This window comes from Prorops nasuta, unplaced genomic scaffold (genome assembly GCF_024137725.1).
Source record: "Prorops nasuta isolate Cenicafe-Biocafe unplaced genomic scaffold, Cenicafe_Pnas_1.2 PNAS00010, whole genome shotgun sequence".
Taxonomy (NCBI): Eukaryota; Metazoa; Arthropoda; class Insecta; order Hymenoptera; family Bethylidae; genus Prorops; species Prorops nasuta.
This window is the reverse complement of record NW_027116807.1, coordinates 5,968,792-5,983,361: the sequence shown is the minus strand read 5'-3', so window position 1 is coordinate 5,983,361 and position 14,570 is coordinate 5,968,792. Positions and strand designations below refer to the sequence as shown.

The window sequence follows — 14,570 nt, the reverse complement described above, 5'->3', positions numbered from 1 at the left end:
TTATTTTATTGCAAAAAAATTCAAGCGATAAATAATTGCAATCGACGTTAAAAACAATTTGCGACAACGTCCAGCGTAGCAACGCGCTAAACGCGTAATGCTGAGCTACATGTGTCCTGTTTCTCGTAATTTTATAAAAACACTTGAACAAAACGTCTATTGACATCTCTGTGTCTCGCTTCTCTAATTTTCTTTCTCTCCATTCCCTTATTCTTTTCTTTTCTTTATCGCGATTCGTTTTCCTTATCAAAATTTTCTTCAATAACAATTTTTTTTTATCTTCAAAAAAATGTTTTCTCTCATTTTTCCGAACTCTACTTTCGTTCTTCTCTTTTTTCCACCTTTTAATTTTCTTTTTCTAATTACTGCAGTGTGGTGTTGCTGTGACATATTATACATATACTAACAAGCCGTGTACGATGTTACCATACATTGTATATCGATGTGCGCGCGCGTGCTGTATGTATCTATATGCGTGCGTGTGTGTGCGTGCGTGTGCGCGTGTGAGTAACCCGTGCGTAAGTATGTGTGCTAGATGTATGCATTGTGCATTATATTTAAAATATCAAAGGATAATATCCATATCTACTTACGTGGACTCGCCGAGCGAAATCTTGGGACGATCCCGCAATCTTTCCATGAAATTCATCACCGCTTATTTTTTTCATATGAATGAAAGAGAAATTTCGTTTTTATGTTTGCCATTTTGCTTGCTTCAGCAGCGAGCGGTGGATCCGAACGATGAAGGTCAAAAAGGAAACATTCTTCCTGGAAATTTTGTAAGATAATATAAAAAAATTGTCAATAATACCCACGTGTTGTTTACATTTGTCTCTTAGTTTGATCGTTCGGATCGGCCGTTGCCGCGAATCGACCGCAAGGCGAGGAATTTTCAGTGAAATGAGAAAAAAGTGTTAATAATAACAATAACAAAAGAAGAGGGGACCGTCTCACGATTTCGCAAGTCGAGTGTCCAGAAAAATGAAGATACGCGCGAACTGCGCTCATTTTTCTCATTACAACGACAACTCGATAAACAACGCCACTTACCAGTTACTGCGTTTTTTCAATTTGGCTCGAAAGCCCCAGAGGTCAAACCACTCTAGCAATTTTGCGACTTTCGTTAACCTCGTCCTCCGGAGACGAGGAATTTTTACTTTTCTCAACTGTTCGCTTCGCCGCAGCTAAGTAACTTTATATACAAGAATAAAAACACAACGCAACGAGACAAGAAAACCTAATTTAATTCGTATTATTTTTCGTTGTTTCGCATTCATCATTTTGAGGACTACTGTGACCGGCTGTTTTTGCTTTTTCTACGGTGTGTACCACGAAGTGTCAGAAAAGAGTCGCGGTTTTTGTCGGGTTATAAAAAAAAACAAAACAAAAACAAAGTGGGGAATTTTTAATTTTGGCTGGGCACTCGCAGACGCGCGCAGCAGGGGCCAATCGGTGCTGAGGAGAGAAGTCGGTTGATCCCGTGTAGTTCTGGATGACCGGCGACGAGCACGAGGGCCCCCAGCACGGTGAAAACAAAGAGGGAAAACGCAAGTGTGTGACAAAAACAGATCAGTAATAAAAATCAACAAACAGAAAAACAACAGTCAAGAAAAACAGTCAGACAGACAAACAGAACAGAAAGCCAAACAGAAAAACAAGTACAACAGCTACAACATGTCAACAACAACAACAATAATAATAAAAAAAACACTCTCTAGCAGAGCCATCTGAGCGACGTACAAGACTGATGGTATGTTTGTGGTTTTGTTAGCCAGCGGAACCCATACGAGAGACTGAGGTATAACGGGGCGGCAGTCTTGCCCGTCGCCACACTTTTCCTGTCGGAGTACAAACAAGTACGTAGCTCACGTAGATCGCCTGCCGTTTAAATACGTTATAATTACCAACCTCACGTACGCATACACGACCGATCGTCGACATACGTACAGGATGAACGCTGAAACATCGCAGAAATGGTCTTACAGGAGTGTCCAGGACCAAGCCCAAGCGACCAGTACGGACAAGTTTGAGCCTGGGACGTACAGGATGACCAGAGGACCATCGAACTCCCCAGGACGGATCGTCAAATGCATCTAGAATGGTTAAAAATGGTTGTAGACAAAAACTAGCGATGACCCCCTTTGTGGACTTGGATATCCACCAGGATCACTCATTCGAGCAAGGCTTTGGATGGTCCGTAACCTGTTCCCAGGTACAAACTTGTCCCTGGAAGCTGAGGACTCCATGCTGGCCTTGCACAGTTTCCGATAAGTCAGGATCCAAGTGCGAACGACCGTGGAAATAATCAGGCGCGGGTGTTGCGTTAATAGGATGGAGTTGTGTGTTTCCATTAGTGGAAAACGATGTTTCGGCGTCATCATGAGAAAAAACTGTGTTCTTTGTGTAGCGGGTGTGGAGGTCGGTGGATCCGGAAAGGATCACAACCGGAAGACCACCATTCACCCGCGCTTTTTTCAGTAGTAGTATATAGCTGTCTGAGTGTGCTGCGTGTTGTTTCCGTAGTCCCCCTCTACCCCACAGACCATCATTCCCCATGTGTCTTAAATTTGTCTTAAACTTGTCTTAAAATTGTCTTAAACGTGTCTTAATTAAGTCTATTGTCTTTAACTTGGATTAGAGAACGCATTTTGTCAAGGCCTCGTCTTGTTGTTTTTAACAATCACTGGCTATCCTCTTACGTACACTCGCATCATCCCAAATAGTCGTTGGAATATTTGGGCTCTTAACGGGAACTCCCTCTCCCCCTTTGCTCGACGACACGTTCATTGTTTGCTGTTTTTGTTCAGTTTTTTCTTCCTCGCCCAAGTTCTCCCAGTTGTGTTTACGTTTTGCCCCACTCAAGCCCCCACCTTACAACCGAAAACACGGTCCATAGACTTTATGAGTGCGAGTGTTCGTGTGTGCACGGTTGATCACGTTTGCATCGTCGTCTCTGTTTGTTTTGCTCGACGTCCTCGTAACGTTTGCGTCGTTTGTTTTGCGAGTGCCATAAAAAAGGGTTTTCACCATTTCTAATTGACTTTTGCTCCTAACAGCGTTTTTCTTTTCTGGATTATCTCAGTCTGCGTGGCCACACAGCCACTGTCTCTTACTCTTTGCGAATTAATCCGTCTGCGTTGACGAGTGCACTAACGTTTGTGTGACTTAACCTTAGGATTACTCGTGGTGTTGAATTGTTTTGTTCAGCTAACTTAACACGCCCACCGAAGGACTGTGAATTTGAAAAGGTGGTACGCTAAGTTTGGCACGAGGAAGAACTCGCTGCGAGCCAAGACGATGACAATGACGATGGAGAATATGGAAAAAGTACGTACACAAACGTCGTCAAGCTTTTGGATAACGTTAGATCGACCGATCAGAGGTAACACAACTGAGAATTCGAGAACCATGGTCTCATAAGTTAATTTCTCAAGGATCGAAGGACTACCTTGCCAGTGTCCGTCGATCCACGGGAAATTATGGTTCTCATCCACACGTTGATAGCATTGCGACTGGACACGTAAATCTTTTGCAACGAGATGTTGTTACTCATGCGAAGAATCTGTTTTGCGCTTATATGTAATCCTGCGATCCGAAAGCACCTCGTGCGATTCGTGCAACTAGAACTTTCCTGTTGTGGGATCCTGAAATACCGATCCATACGAAGGATTCCAAATCCAGGCAATTTCTAGCTGTCCAAAAAGTAAGGCTTTTGAGAAACTCGAATTCGTGTGTTTGTATATTGATGAAGCTTGTGCACTGTGAATTTTGACCGGATCGGATCAGAATACAAGCTGTCCCGTTTCAACCGGCGTGAACTGTTCAGCGAAATATTGAATTCACTCGTGATAGGACTCTGACCGATGATATTTATGGTATACTTGGTTCAAAATCGTGGAACGAACGTTAAATTGAGGCTGAACGAGACGAAAGATCACATTAACGAGTCCTTGGGTACCACTGCCAATGATAATACCAATTCAGCACAAACCATTCCTCACCCTTCTCTTCGAGTAAGGTCGGAACCTACGAGAACGTTCATTGGGACTTGCAAAGCTTTGATTGGGAAGATGTTGTTTGACTCCCCCCTCCCTGACACGTAGGTTGAGAATCCGAATACGTTTGTAAATTATCATTGGCAGCTACAGGACTGTGTTACGTTCGTTCCTAGTGGAGCTGAAGACACTTCTTAAGTAGCACGTCAGGTTCTTCCAGCGCACATTCTGTATTTCTCTTGTCACCACGTATTTGCATCTTTGTCTTTGCTTGTCTGTAAATGGACACACGGTACCCCGTCCCTTTGTCTTGTTTCTGTGCCTCCTTTCTGTCTCTATCTATCTTTATATCTATAATTCTATATCTTCAATTCTCTACACTGTTTCTCACTATCCCTCTTACTCTTTCTCTCTCTTTCTATCTCTCTCTCTCTCTCTATCTATCTTATTATCCTGTTCACCAAACGCGGAGAAATAGACGGAATCATTGGAGATCGGTTCAGGACTGCTGCGGACCATTCCTAATTTGGCACCAACAAACACCTAAACGCGATCATAGTTGAGAGGGGATTAGCAGTATATTCGGGATTAAAAAAGAATTAGAAGAAACAAGAGAGAGAATTTTTAATGCGCTATTCCGGATCGGTTCTAGCGAGTGGTAATTATTCTGAAAGAGTACGGAAAGTCAACGATTCCCTTGATGTCTTTGGATGTCCTAGCCTATTAATCTTAAGTACCACCCCGAATGTCCCAGTTTGCAAGTAATTCCTATTTAAGCGACCAAACTCTCACAATGTTTCCTGTACGGCATGCTCTAAACAAGAAACTTGAGACTCTTCTGTGTTACATCGAGATCCCACCAAATCTCTCTCTCAATGTCTCACTCAAGGTCACGGAGGTTCGCGATTCAAAGATCAGATATTTTTTTTTCAAGCATCGAAGGCCTCCTTAAACCAAAAATGCGTGTTGAAGTATGGAACCATCGAAGATCCAACGGGGACATCCCAGGAAGTTGCGAGAAACATCCGGAACGTCCCCTGCGGGTCCCTGGATGGTTCCGTCGATGCAAGAAGCCCTGATCTCTGCGTATAAAACCCCTAAAAGAACCTTTACCCTGCGTGTTTCAAAGCCAATCCAGTCACTTTAGCATCTGGTGGTACGGTCGTTCCTTTAACGCGATTAACGAGCCAAACGATTCTCGGTCCCGGATGGAACTCAGCCACCAACGATTGGGGGAATAACCAACGCACAGACACGCGCACAGGCAAAAAAATTGAGACGTTTTCCGGAACGATCACTTAACGAGAGATACCCTGTGACCCCGAAGACCCACTGGGTTGGTACATCCCCATCCCTGGCAGAGAATGTTAAACGATTGACGTTGTATACAGAGCGAGCAGAACACGAAAGTTAAATGAATACATATTACAGAACATCGCACAAAATGGGTGGGGGAGCTAACCACAAGCTAGACAATCGAAAGGAGAATGAGACAAAAAAATGACACAGAAACATTAGAAAAGGGACACGCGCACACGAGATGCGACATACGGCTGCTTGTGTGTCGCTGGCCTGCATCCTCGCTTCCTGATAGTACGCCCTTCCCTGTTTTTGCAGCTTCGAGTAATCAGAGCGTTCAAGTCGACTCTGGAAGATCTGGAGGAGCGTCGCTCTGTCCATAGTTTACACAGCTTACACAGTATGCGCAGCTCACGCAGCCACACCGGGCCCCGACCACTCTCTGACTTCACATACATAGACGAAGACCCGACAAACACCGCACTGAACGCCATCAAGGCCAAGAACGCCGAGCAGGATGAGAACTCCAGGGGATCCAGGTTGCAGTCCCTCAACAGCCCGGCATCGCCTTTGCTGCTAAGCGTTCCCGGATCAGCCGGCAACGCTTACAACCACCACCACCACCATCATACTACCACCAATAACAACAGATCCTCATCCAACAACGCCCTTAATCAGCCCCTGAGCCCCAATCATACAACGCAGACGAGCAGTGCTGGAGACACCGGGAATTCCTTGTTACTCAATTCCAATAACCTTGTCCTTCCAGAACTAACCAAGCTGGTCCACGAGACCAGCATTTAAATCAATATCACACCTTCCAAATCATCCTCTCCCCCACCCCAACATTCTACATCCGACAATCGACTGTTTCTATTTTTCTATATTCTATATCGACCAAACTCGACAATCTGTCTGCCTATATAAATATATAATATATATATATATATATATATATATATATATATATATTATCATAGTCTCTCACCCATTTCACGCGAGACACTAACCTCTTTACGATGGGCACATGCAAGCCGCTTCCTTATCCGGCCTCCGAGACACCCGAAGAACGGTGTCGTGCTCGAAATCCCACGTTCCGGTAACGGAAGTCTTTCAATTGTCATGCCAAATTGCTACACGATACACGGGAATTCGGACTGGGTTAACGATAACAGCGATCCAGGAGTGTCATTCGCGAAAAAGTTTGCTAAGAATTCTCTCATACTTGTAAGTACTTAATAGGCTTTACGGAATACAGGAATGATGACTGAAGACTCCCGAATGGCACTCCGCTGATGGATTCAACATAACACACTGGGGTTACACCATTATATACACGATTGAACGGTTTATCAGGGGTCCCGCTTCCAATGCTTTCAATCCAATCTTACGACCGGAAGTTCCTTGGTACCACAATGGCCGCTGGGAATCAATGATCCCGATCCACACACGCTTTCTATGGCTTGCAACTTCTAATTTCCAACCACCGCTCTTGTTCATTGAAATGGCTGCACGTACGCTTTTATCCCACTACTTTAACAGCTCCATCGAATTGGGTATATCGATCCTGATAAACTCACTCTCTCATCTAACCCACTAACGATTAGCCTTGCCTGCCTGCCTGTTCTGGGATTGGATGTGAAGGTGTCTGTCCGTCGGTTCAGCGAAAGCTTTGATCCGCTGACTGGTGCCGAGAAACGCGTGCCAACCCTCCATAATGATTAACCAATTTGAACACCGGGGATTGGGTCGTTTCCGGTTCCTCCGGGACGCTACCGGAAGCGAAGCGACTAACTCTCAACGGCTAACGCGCGAAACGGACCGAAAGCAATGAACCGCTTTGCTGATGCAGGAAGGAGAAAGCACAAAACCAACGAACCTGTTTTCTGGTGAGATTACCTATAGTCCCTTATGGGAATAACGCACAGGTATCCCGGAATTGGAATGATATTCATCGCAATTTCGGGCTGCTTCTAACTGTAAGCTTGGGTTCGTCCGGGGTCAAAGGTCGTTATTCCAACATCTTCGGGCGGTTCGTTGCTTGGTTCGCGAACGAAGAACCATTCAGGCAGGGAAAGTCATTAAAAATCGCGAATGTACTTATCATTTCTTTTCTCTATTCCGCACCAAACCCTTTGTACTCTATCTTATCTCATCACGACGAATCAGAATATTGACAGATGCACACCAAATGCTAAACCCCACGTTACCGGTCTCCCGTTGTTCGCAAGAGATCCACGCGATCTCTCGATGACGACTGCTCGTAATTACGTTAGTTCCGGGGCTCAGAGTGACTTGGATGTCCGAGATCATGAAATCTGCCCGTGTGTTAGTGCGCGAGACTCGCCAGACTATACATGCGTCTTATCTTCAGAGTTATGTTTATGTTTTATTTCTCTGTTCTTCTCTCAATGTACGGCAGCCCAGTAAGTTTTTCACCTTCCATTATTATTATGTTTATTTTATTAGTACTATTATTATTATTAATATTAATATCATCATTATTACTCTGTTTTCCCTTTTTGTATCATTCGACGGCATCCGTCGTGTAAGAAGAAGGATGCCATGCGCGCACGTATCGCTTTATTCTTTAAATGTGTAAGTTTTTATTTAATTCAATGATGTACATCACTCTTATCATGTTTTTGTTTTAAAGTCCCGGATAATGCTGGTCCGCGCATCGCGGGCCAGAAAATTTGGGCTTGTAGCGAATTTCAGTGGAACTCCCCAAGCTCGTGCTTCTTAAAAGTGGACGCTAACGAGGCACCATGATAGCGAGGAATTGTCAGTTCGTAGAGCTATAGAGGCCGACGAGGACTAGGCGAGGAAAGCTTCAGTGGCCTTGAACGTAGTAAAGGACGCGATGAAAGCTTTTCTCGGAGTCGGCCGAGAAGGACCGTACCGGGCCATAATTATCGATGGCACTGAGATTGCTCGGCAAATGTATCATCATGGCGGCAAGTACCAAATGTATTCTGAAATTTTCTATCAAGACTACGAATTTGCTACGTAGCCTCTTTCTTATAGGAAGATACTTGTCCTCTAAAACTATCGCGTTTATCGGTGTAAATACTGCCTCTAAGATTCCATACCGGAATGCAATTATGCCTTTCATGATTCTGGTGTGTAATATATATATATATAGTATGTAAATTTTTCTTGTGAGATTATTATTATTCTTAGTTACTGTACTTGCACAGTAGCGCAAATGAAGGGAAAGATTTCAGAATACCCGGGTTTAACTCTGCTTGGCCAATGAAAGCACGGGATTGGACGTGACGCTGTCTACGATCGCGTCGATAAATGAGAGAGGGGATGAAGTTAGGTAGATTTCCCGTCGTGTAAGGGAATCAATCAAACGCCATTTTTTTCGGCTCCACGTGTCATCTTCCCGTAGGAAACGAGTCCGGGTCCAGAAATTGTTAAGGAATCCGTGTGTACTTAACGTTCGGCTCTCTGTCGTTCTCTATTGCTTTATCTCAAGGGTGTTCTCTCGATCCTGCCAGTGGGAAGATGGAACGTGGCAGCAGCTTTTTATCGAGTCACTTAATTTATCGACGAGCCGCGGTTCTTTCATGATAACCGTCGTTTAGTCTTGTTAGGTCTGATACTGCCAAGCGTTGAGACGTGTCGGAAAAGACAAAACGTTTAATGAACTTTAGAAGGGCTTCATCGTTGAGTCTTAGCCTCGGTGTAAGTTCGCCGCGCGAATGTTGCTCCAAGTGCAGCTCAGTCATCTCTTTCTCTCTCATCTCTTTCTCTCTCATCTCTTTCCTTCTCTCTTTCTCTTTCTCTGTCTTTAATTCTTCAACGGTCAAAGAGTGCTGGGTGCACGACTGATCACAACTGATCATCGTTGTTATAACTGTTGTTTGTCTCAAAGATTAAAACTGACGTTGATGAATCAAATTAGGAACTGGGTGAACATTTGTGCAGCGAACCAATAGCTAGACGAACCGATCCTTCAAGAGATTCAATGGTACCCGGATACTACGTGTAATATAACGCTCTTTGCTCACTCTATTCGTCATCTTTTACTCGTTGACTAATCAGTCTTTAATTAAACTAATCACGTCTTTTTTGATTTTAGCTAATCTCCGGATAGATCAAAGTAGCTCTTAAGACAATTCCAAATACGGGAATATCACCCGGGATCTAGACGGGTACCTTGCCTCCTTGATTGGTCAAAGCTCCAAGAATCCTAAAAAAAAATAAACAATTGTATATGCAGTAGATACTTACTTTACGAGCGTGGCGTTCGAGGATGAAGAGACCAACGCTCTCCCGAATTGTCCGCGAAGCGTTGAGTCACTCCGATTTTATCAGATCGTTAAGAGTACCTTAGGGATGTCTCAAAAGTTTGCAAAACGCGCGCCGTACCACCCCAAATGGCCGCACCAATCACGAGCAGAGTTTTGATTCACTGGAAGCGCCTATATGATATTAACTTAAACCACGGCCAAGTGTTCCGCGTGCATTCCCAGCGCGTGAAAAGCACTCGGTGATTTCGTCCACAAAGAATTCTGCGAATAATTCTTGGAGGAGAAATTTGCAAGGTTTTTTCATGCGTGGGATTGTTTTCTAATTTAAGCTTTTGACTTGGCATTGGAGCAATCCGATGTGACCATTGGTAGACTGTCGATGAATTACTTAAAGAAATCAACACCTCGTCGTACCGTGGTGGCGGCCATTTTGGTCCCTGTGGTCAGTAACGATTGGTCATTCGACCCCCGTGCGGACAATCGCGCGTAGGAGCATACGAGATACGACGTCTAGTTTTTAATATCGAGATATTGTTAGTCCGTTATCGAGGAAAAAATCATTAGATACCTAGTTGACTATCGATTTAACTGTATGCATATAGAATATATTGATGATGATTATTATTATTATTATCTTTATTAATACTATTATTATTATTATAAAAAATAAAGTTTAAGACACGTTACAAAACTTGTTGTGCTGTATCCGAGAAAGTTGACCTGTGCTTGCGCGCCTCTGGACATTCGCGAGGCCACCAGAATCATTAAATTATTGAACCAACCGAGCCAACGAGAACAACGACGAAAGTGAGGCGATCCGAGACGGTTTTATCTCAACGAGGACTCAACGTCATTGATTCTACTTTTTCTTTTCATTTCTAGGCATTTCTACTTTCATTATTTCTGTTCTTTCTCTCTACCACTATCTCTCTCACTTTCTCTCATGGGAAACCATTTTCATCGCTTCTGCTCTTCTGCTAACATTTTCCCAGCTCTTCCTCTTTTTACGTGAAACGTTGATTGTCCGTCCTATGCGCTGGACAGAAGGAAGCATGGCTGAAATATTCCACGCCCGACTACTTCACGTACGAAAAATGCTTATACTAACCAACCCAGCCCCATCGTCAGATACTTGCATCGATAACGCAACAGGCATTACACCTAACAACTGATCCGTTGTTTGTCCGAGACATGCGCTAAAACTATCAGGATCAAAGAAAGCAAAACTCGAATTTATATTTACTAACGTAAGTGGGTCTATTTCTGTACTTACTCGCTGGTTTCACGTGGATACTCTCTCTCTCTCTCTCTCTCTCTCTCTCTCTCTCTCTCTTTCCCTCTCTCTTGTTTCTCTTCTTCTCTTTGTCTCACTCACTCCTCTCTATCTCTCTATCCCTATACTCTTCGGTACTATCTTACTATTCACGTACATCTCGTTCGACCAATTAATGTCTATCAAGTCTAAGCAACTACGAAAACTTTTGCGACTTAGTGTGATCGACTACCCAAAGACAACAACTCTTTCAAATGAACGTTTTACCATTTTACAAAAGAGCGTCATATATTTGTCACTATACTTTACGACTGACGTTACTTTTGCTCAGCCTGAAAACTTTGATCGGCAGAGAACCGCAGGTCGATAGATTGTATCGTCATTGTTAAATAGCGAGTTTAACGAGCATAGACCAATCTGTGAATTTCTTTAAAGTCTTTTTTTTTTCACTGACGTGCTAGTTTATTCAGCACTTTCTATCCACCTGTTCATATCTGTATAGTTTACCTTGGCACACCACTCTCTAAGTTGAATTTTACTAAAAATCTTATTCGAAACCCCCTTGATCAGTCAAAGAGTCAAGAAACTCCTGCCCGATCATTTTGTTACACTCCTTAAAAGTTCTGGGAGTTTTTTGACTCGTTGCTGTTGGCATGAAACTTTGCTATTGGCTAAAGAAATTACCAATTGGTCTTCCGGGCTATCCAGCGACAGATTTTCTGTTGAGTCTTTGGTGCCCAGTGACCTTTTGGCAAGGACCTTTGTTATTGGCAAATTAAACTACCAATTGGTGTTCTAAGCAGTAGAATTGGGAAAGAGTTAGAAACGAAAAAAATGTTATTTAGTATTGAACACCAATCAAGGGATGGTCGACGAGTGGTGTTTTGCACGCGTACTGCTCGTAGCACCTTGTTGTAACCATTATATTACCCTTTACTCTTGAAGGTGATAGGTGGCGAGTTGCAGGAACGTTTGATACCGGTACCCTACAGCAAGAGTTCGACAGACCAAGCTGTAAGCGCTCCTCTCTTGCTCTCTTTCTCTCTTTCTCTTTCTTTCACTCTCTACTCTTTCTTTTTCTTTCTCTCTTCTTTCTAAATTTTCATCATTTCTTTCTCACGATCATTCGCTAGCTACTGATACCTTTGCTTCTCTCTACTCGCTTTTCTCTAACGAATCAAAACAGTTCAGGATGTCCATGGCTATCAATAGGACACCTATTGCAGTCTGAGAAACAATTGTGGTCCTAGCTATTCTTGGATAAACCCGATCTGTATGGACCATAACTTTCTTTCGCTCCTGTTTGCATCTCTGTTTCTATCATTTTACTGTTAAACACCATCTGTTACTTCAATCTCTACTCTTCCTCTTCCTTTCTCACTCTGCGATACTCACAGTTTGTTGTATAATGTGGTTTAACACACGTATTCGTCTTACTTTGGCTTTACGTTAATACTGCCTGAGATTCTGTTTCATACTTGTCGAATCTCAGCAGTATCTGGAAGTTAATTGGACTTCCTAATGCTTTCCTAATGTGGCATTTGCGTGTTAATAGTGGTGACTAGATTTACTTTATCCGCGCATGGTCTTTTACCCAGAAAACCCACAATCTTGGCTTTCTTATCACACGCAAGAAGCCTAGAGATGCGATGATCCTACCTCACGCTATGTGATCCAAAATTCTACTCCGATAGTGCTATCGTTTGAGTAGATTTGGGAAAACTCTGTGCTTCTTATTCGACCAGCTTGGACCATTTCTGGGTAATTGTATTTCGTGCTTGCAATGTGTCAATGGCTGATTAGGTTTTAATGGCTGAGCACACAATAGTGCTTCATTGAAGCAATGTAATCCGGTTGAATGATGTAGATGGTAATTGTGCTAGAATGCTTACTTAGTGTTGTGATACCAAGCTTACGATCTAAAGAAATCCAAAGAACGAGTCAAGTCGCATGCGAACCTGAGGCGAGCGTCTACTTTCGGAGGACCAATGAACAAAAATCAGAAATGGACCACGTATTCAGTCTCATAACCTATAGGCGAATATCTATGAGCCATATTCTATGGTCTACAGGTTACATCCTATAATCCGTGGTCCATAGTCAAAAGTGATTTGGTTTCTTGGTTTTCCGATATTACGGGAGACTCCTTCAGAGAATCCGTGGGGATTAAGTGGAAAAAAGTGGTTTATTGCGACACTACAGTCCTTAGAGACGACGTGTTTACCCGATCGTTATGGATCATTGCCAAAAGCCCCGTTTCAATGTGCCCTAAAAGTTCAATAATGAGACGATATTTGAGAAATCGAAAGAGCAATAGCTTGACGGACATTGGAGAACACGTTGAGGAAAACTTCCATAGAGTGTAGACGGGACTGTCTCTGTCACTTTCTACCACTGTCTCTTTTTCTCTTCTCTCTATCTCTATCTCACATCTATCTCCGAAACTCCAGAAGGGTAAACGTTAGATCGTCTCGAGACCGCCTCGCCGTCGAGACAATCGCTCTTCAGCGACTTGTAACAGCGTGCATGGTAATGAAGTATACGCTATAAAAGTGCGAAGACTCAAAGGTGGAGGCCACTGTCAACCGATGGCTGACCAAACTTTTTGTCCGAGATTTTTAATATGGCTGTAACTAGCTACAACGGCTCACAAAATCCGTAAGTATCATTTCTTGCTTATTGTTACACCCGCCAGTATCGCTACAGCTACAACAAATGACGCCAAATTGCTTCAACCAACAACCGTGAAAGTGCAAGAAAGGAAGGAAGGAATACTATAAGGCTAAAGACGCTTTTGGGGAACGGTGGTTTTGAAAGACACGAATGTGTATACATAGCAAAAGTCATTTTTTAGCGAGTGTCGACTGGCCGATGCATGACGAGCCGTATCTTAGCATCCCTTGTGGTATAGAAGGGACGATACCTAGCTGCAAGTGTGTGCGTGTGTTTGTATGTGTGTGTGTGCTCGCTACCACTTTTCACTTCTCTATACCGTGTTGCTGTTTACCGAGTGTTCGTCAAAAGTCCCTCACCCAGTCGTGTACCTCTGTTTATTGCCTGTTGTTCGACTATCAGATTATGATTAGCGTTCGTAAGCATACAGAGTGCACTTCGTCTCTCATTTTCTCCGGACTGTTCGTCCACTGAAACCGAGTATCTCTCTCTCTCTCTCTCTCTCTTTCTTTCTCTATCTCTGTCTTCCTCTTTTTTTATTCCCGTAAACGTCGGGAAGTTTCATGTACTGAGATGAGAAACAAAGTGTTTCCGAGCACGGTCCGGAATTGTCGGTTAAACGTGAGTGCTTGGCTTGTTGGCTACTGATACTTGCTGTGTGCCCTACGTGCCTCCGTATAGGGTGGAGCTAAGAGGTAAGGCCGTGCTTGCTCTTTTCTCCATAATTTTCTTACGTGTCTGCTGCGATTGATCGATTCGTCGGAATGCTGCTATGTTTAATGGTCTCTTGACAGCACAGTTCTACACCTCCCTACCTTATTCTTCTCTCTGACTTTCTTCTCTTGCTATCTTCTTCTGAGATTGCTCTTTACTCCTCACCACTGCTGAACTGTTGATCCGCTTATCCGCCATTCTTTCCAAATCCCTTCCGCGAAGAAAGTCTCGTCGCGCCACTAAGGGAACGAAGGACGCACTCTGTATGACAGCAACAATGAACACACGCGTCTTCTTTAAGCCGCGACCAATAATTGCTCTATCCATGAACGAAAAGTGTGCAGCGTTGGAAAT

The 14,570-nt window shown here is 43.4% G+C and overlaps 1 protein-coding gene across 6 annotated transcripts in view; it reads left to right on the top strand.

The window, feature by feature from the left end:
* PMCA (plasma membrane calcium-transporting ATPase 3) overlaps window positions 1-14,570 on the top strand; it is a 92,702-nt gene that overhangs the window by 70,898 nt on the left and 7,234 nt on the right. For 2 of the 6 annotated variants that reach the window (XM_066732898.1, XM_066732897.1), the window contains one exon: window positions 5,613-10,256. The exons of 2 other annotated variants lie outside the window; for them this stretch is intronic. In XM_066732898.1, coding sequence (XP_066588995.1) covers window positions 5,613-6,098 — 486 coding nt within the window. In that variant the 3' untranslated portion in view covers window positions 6,099-10,256. Of the gene's footprint in view, window positions 1-1,771; window positions 1,857-5,612; window positions 10,257-11,774; window positions 11,844-14,570 lie in introns of those variants that run through there. 2 more of the 6 variants (XR_010823193.1, XM_066732900.1) reach the window with 2 other exon arrangements.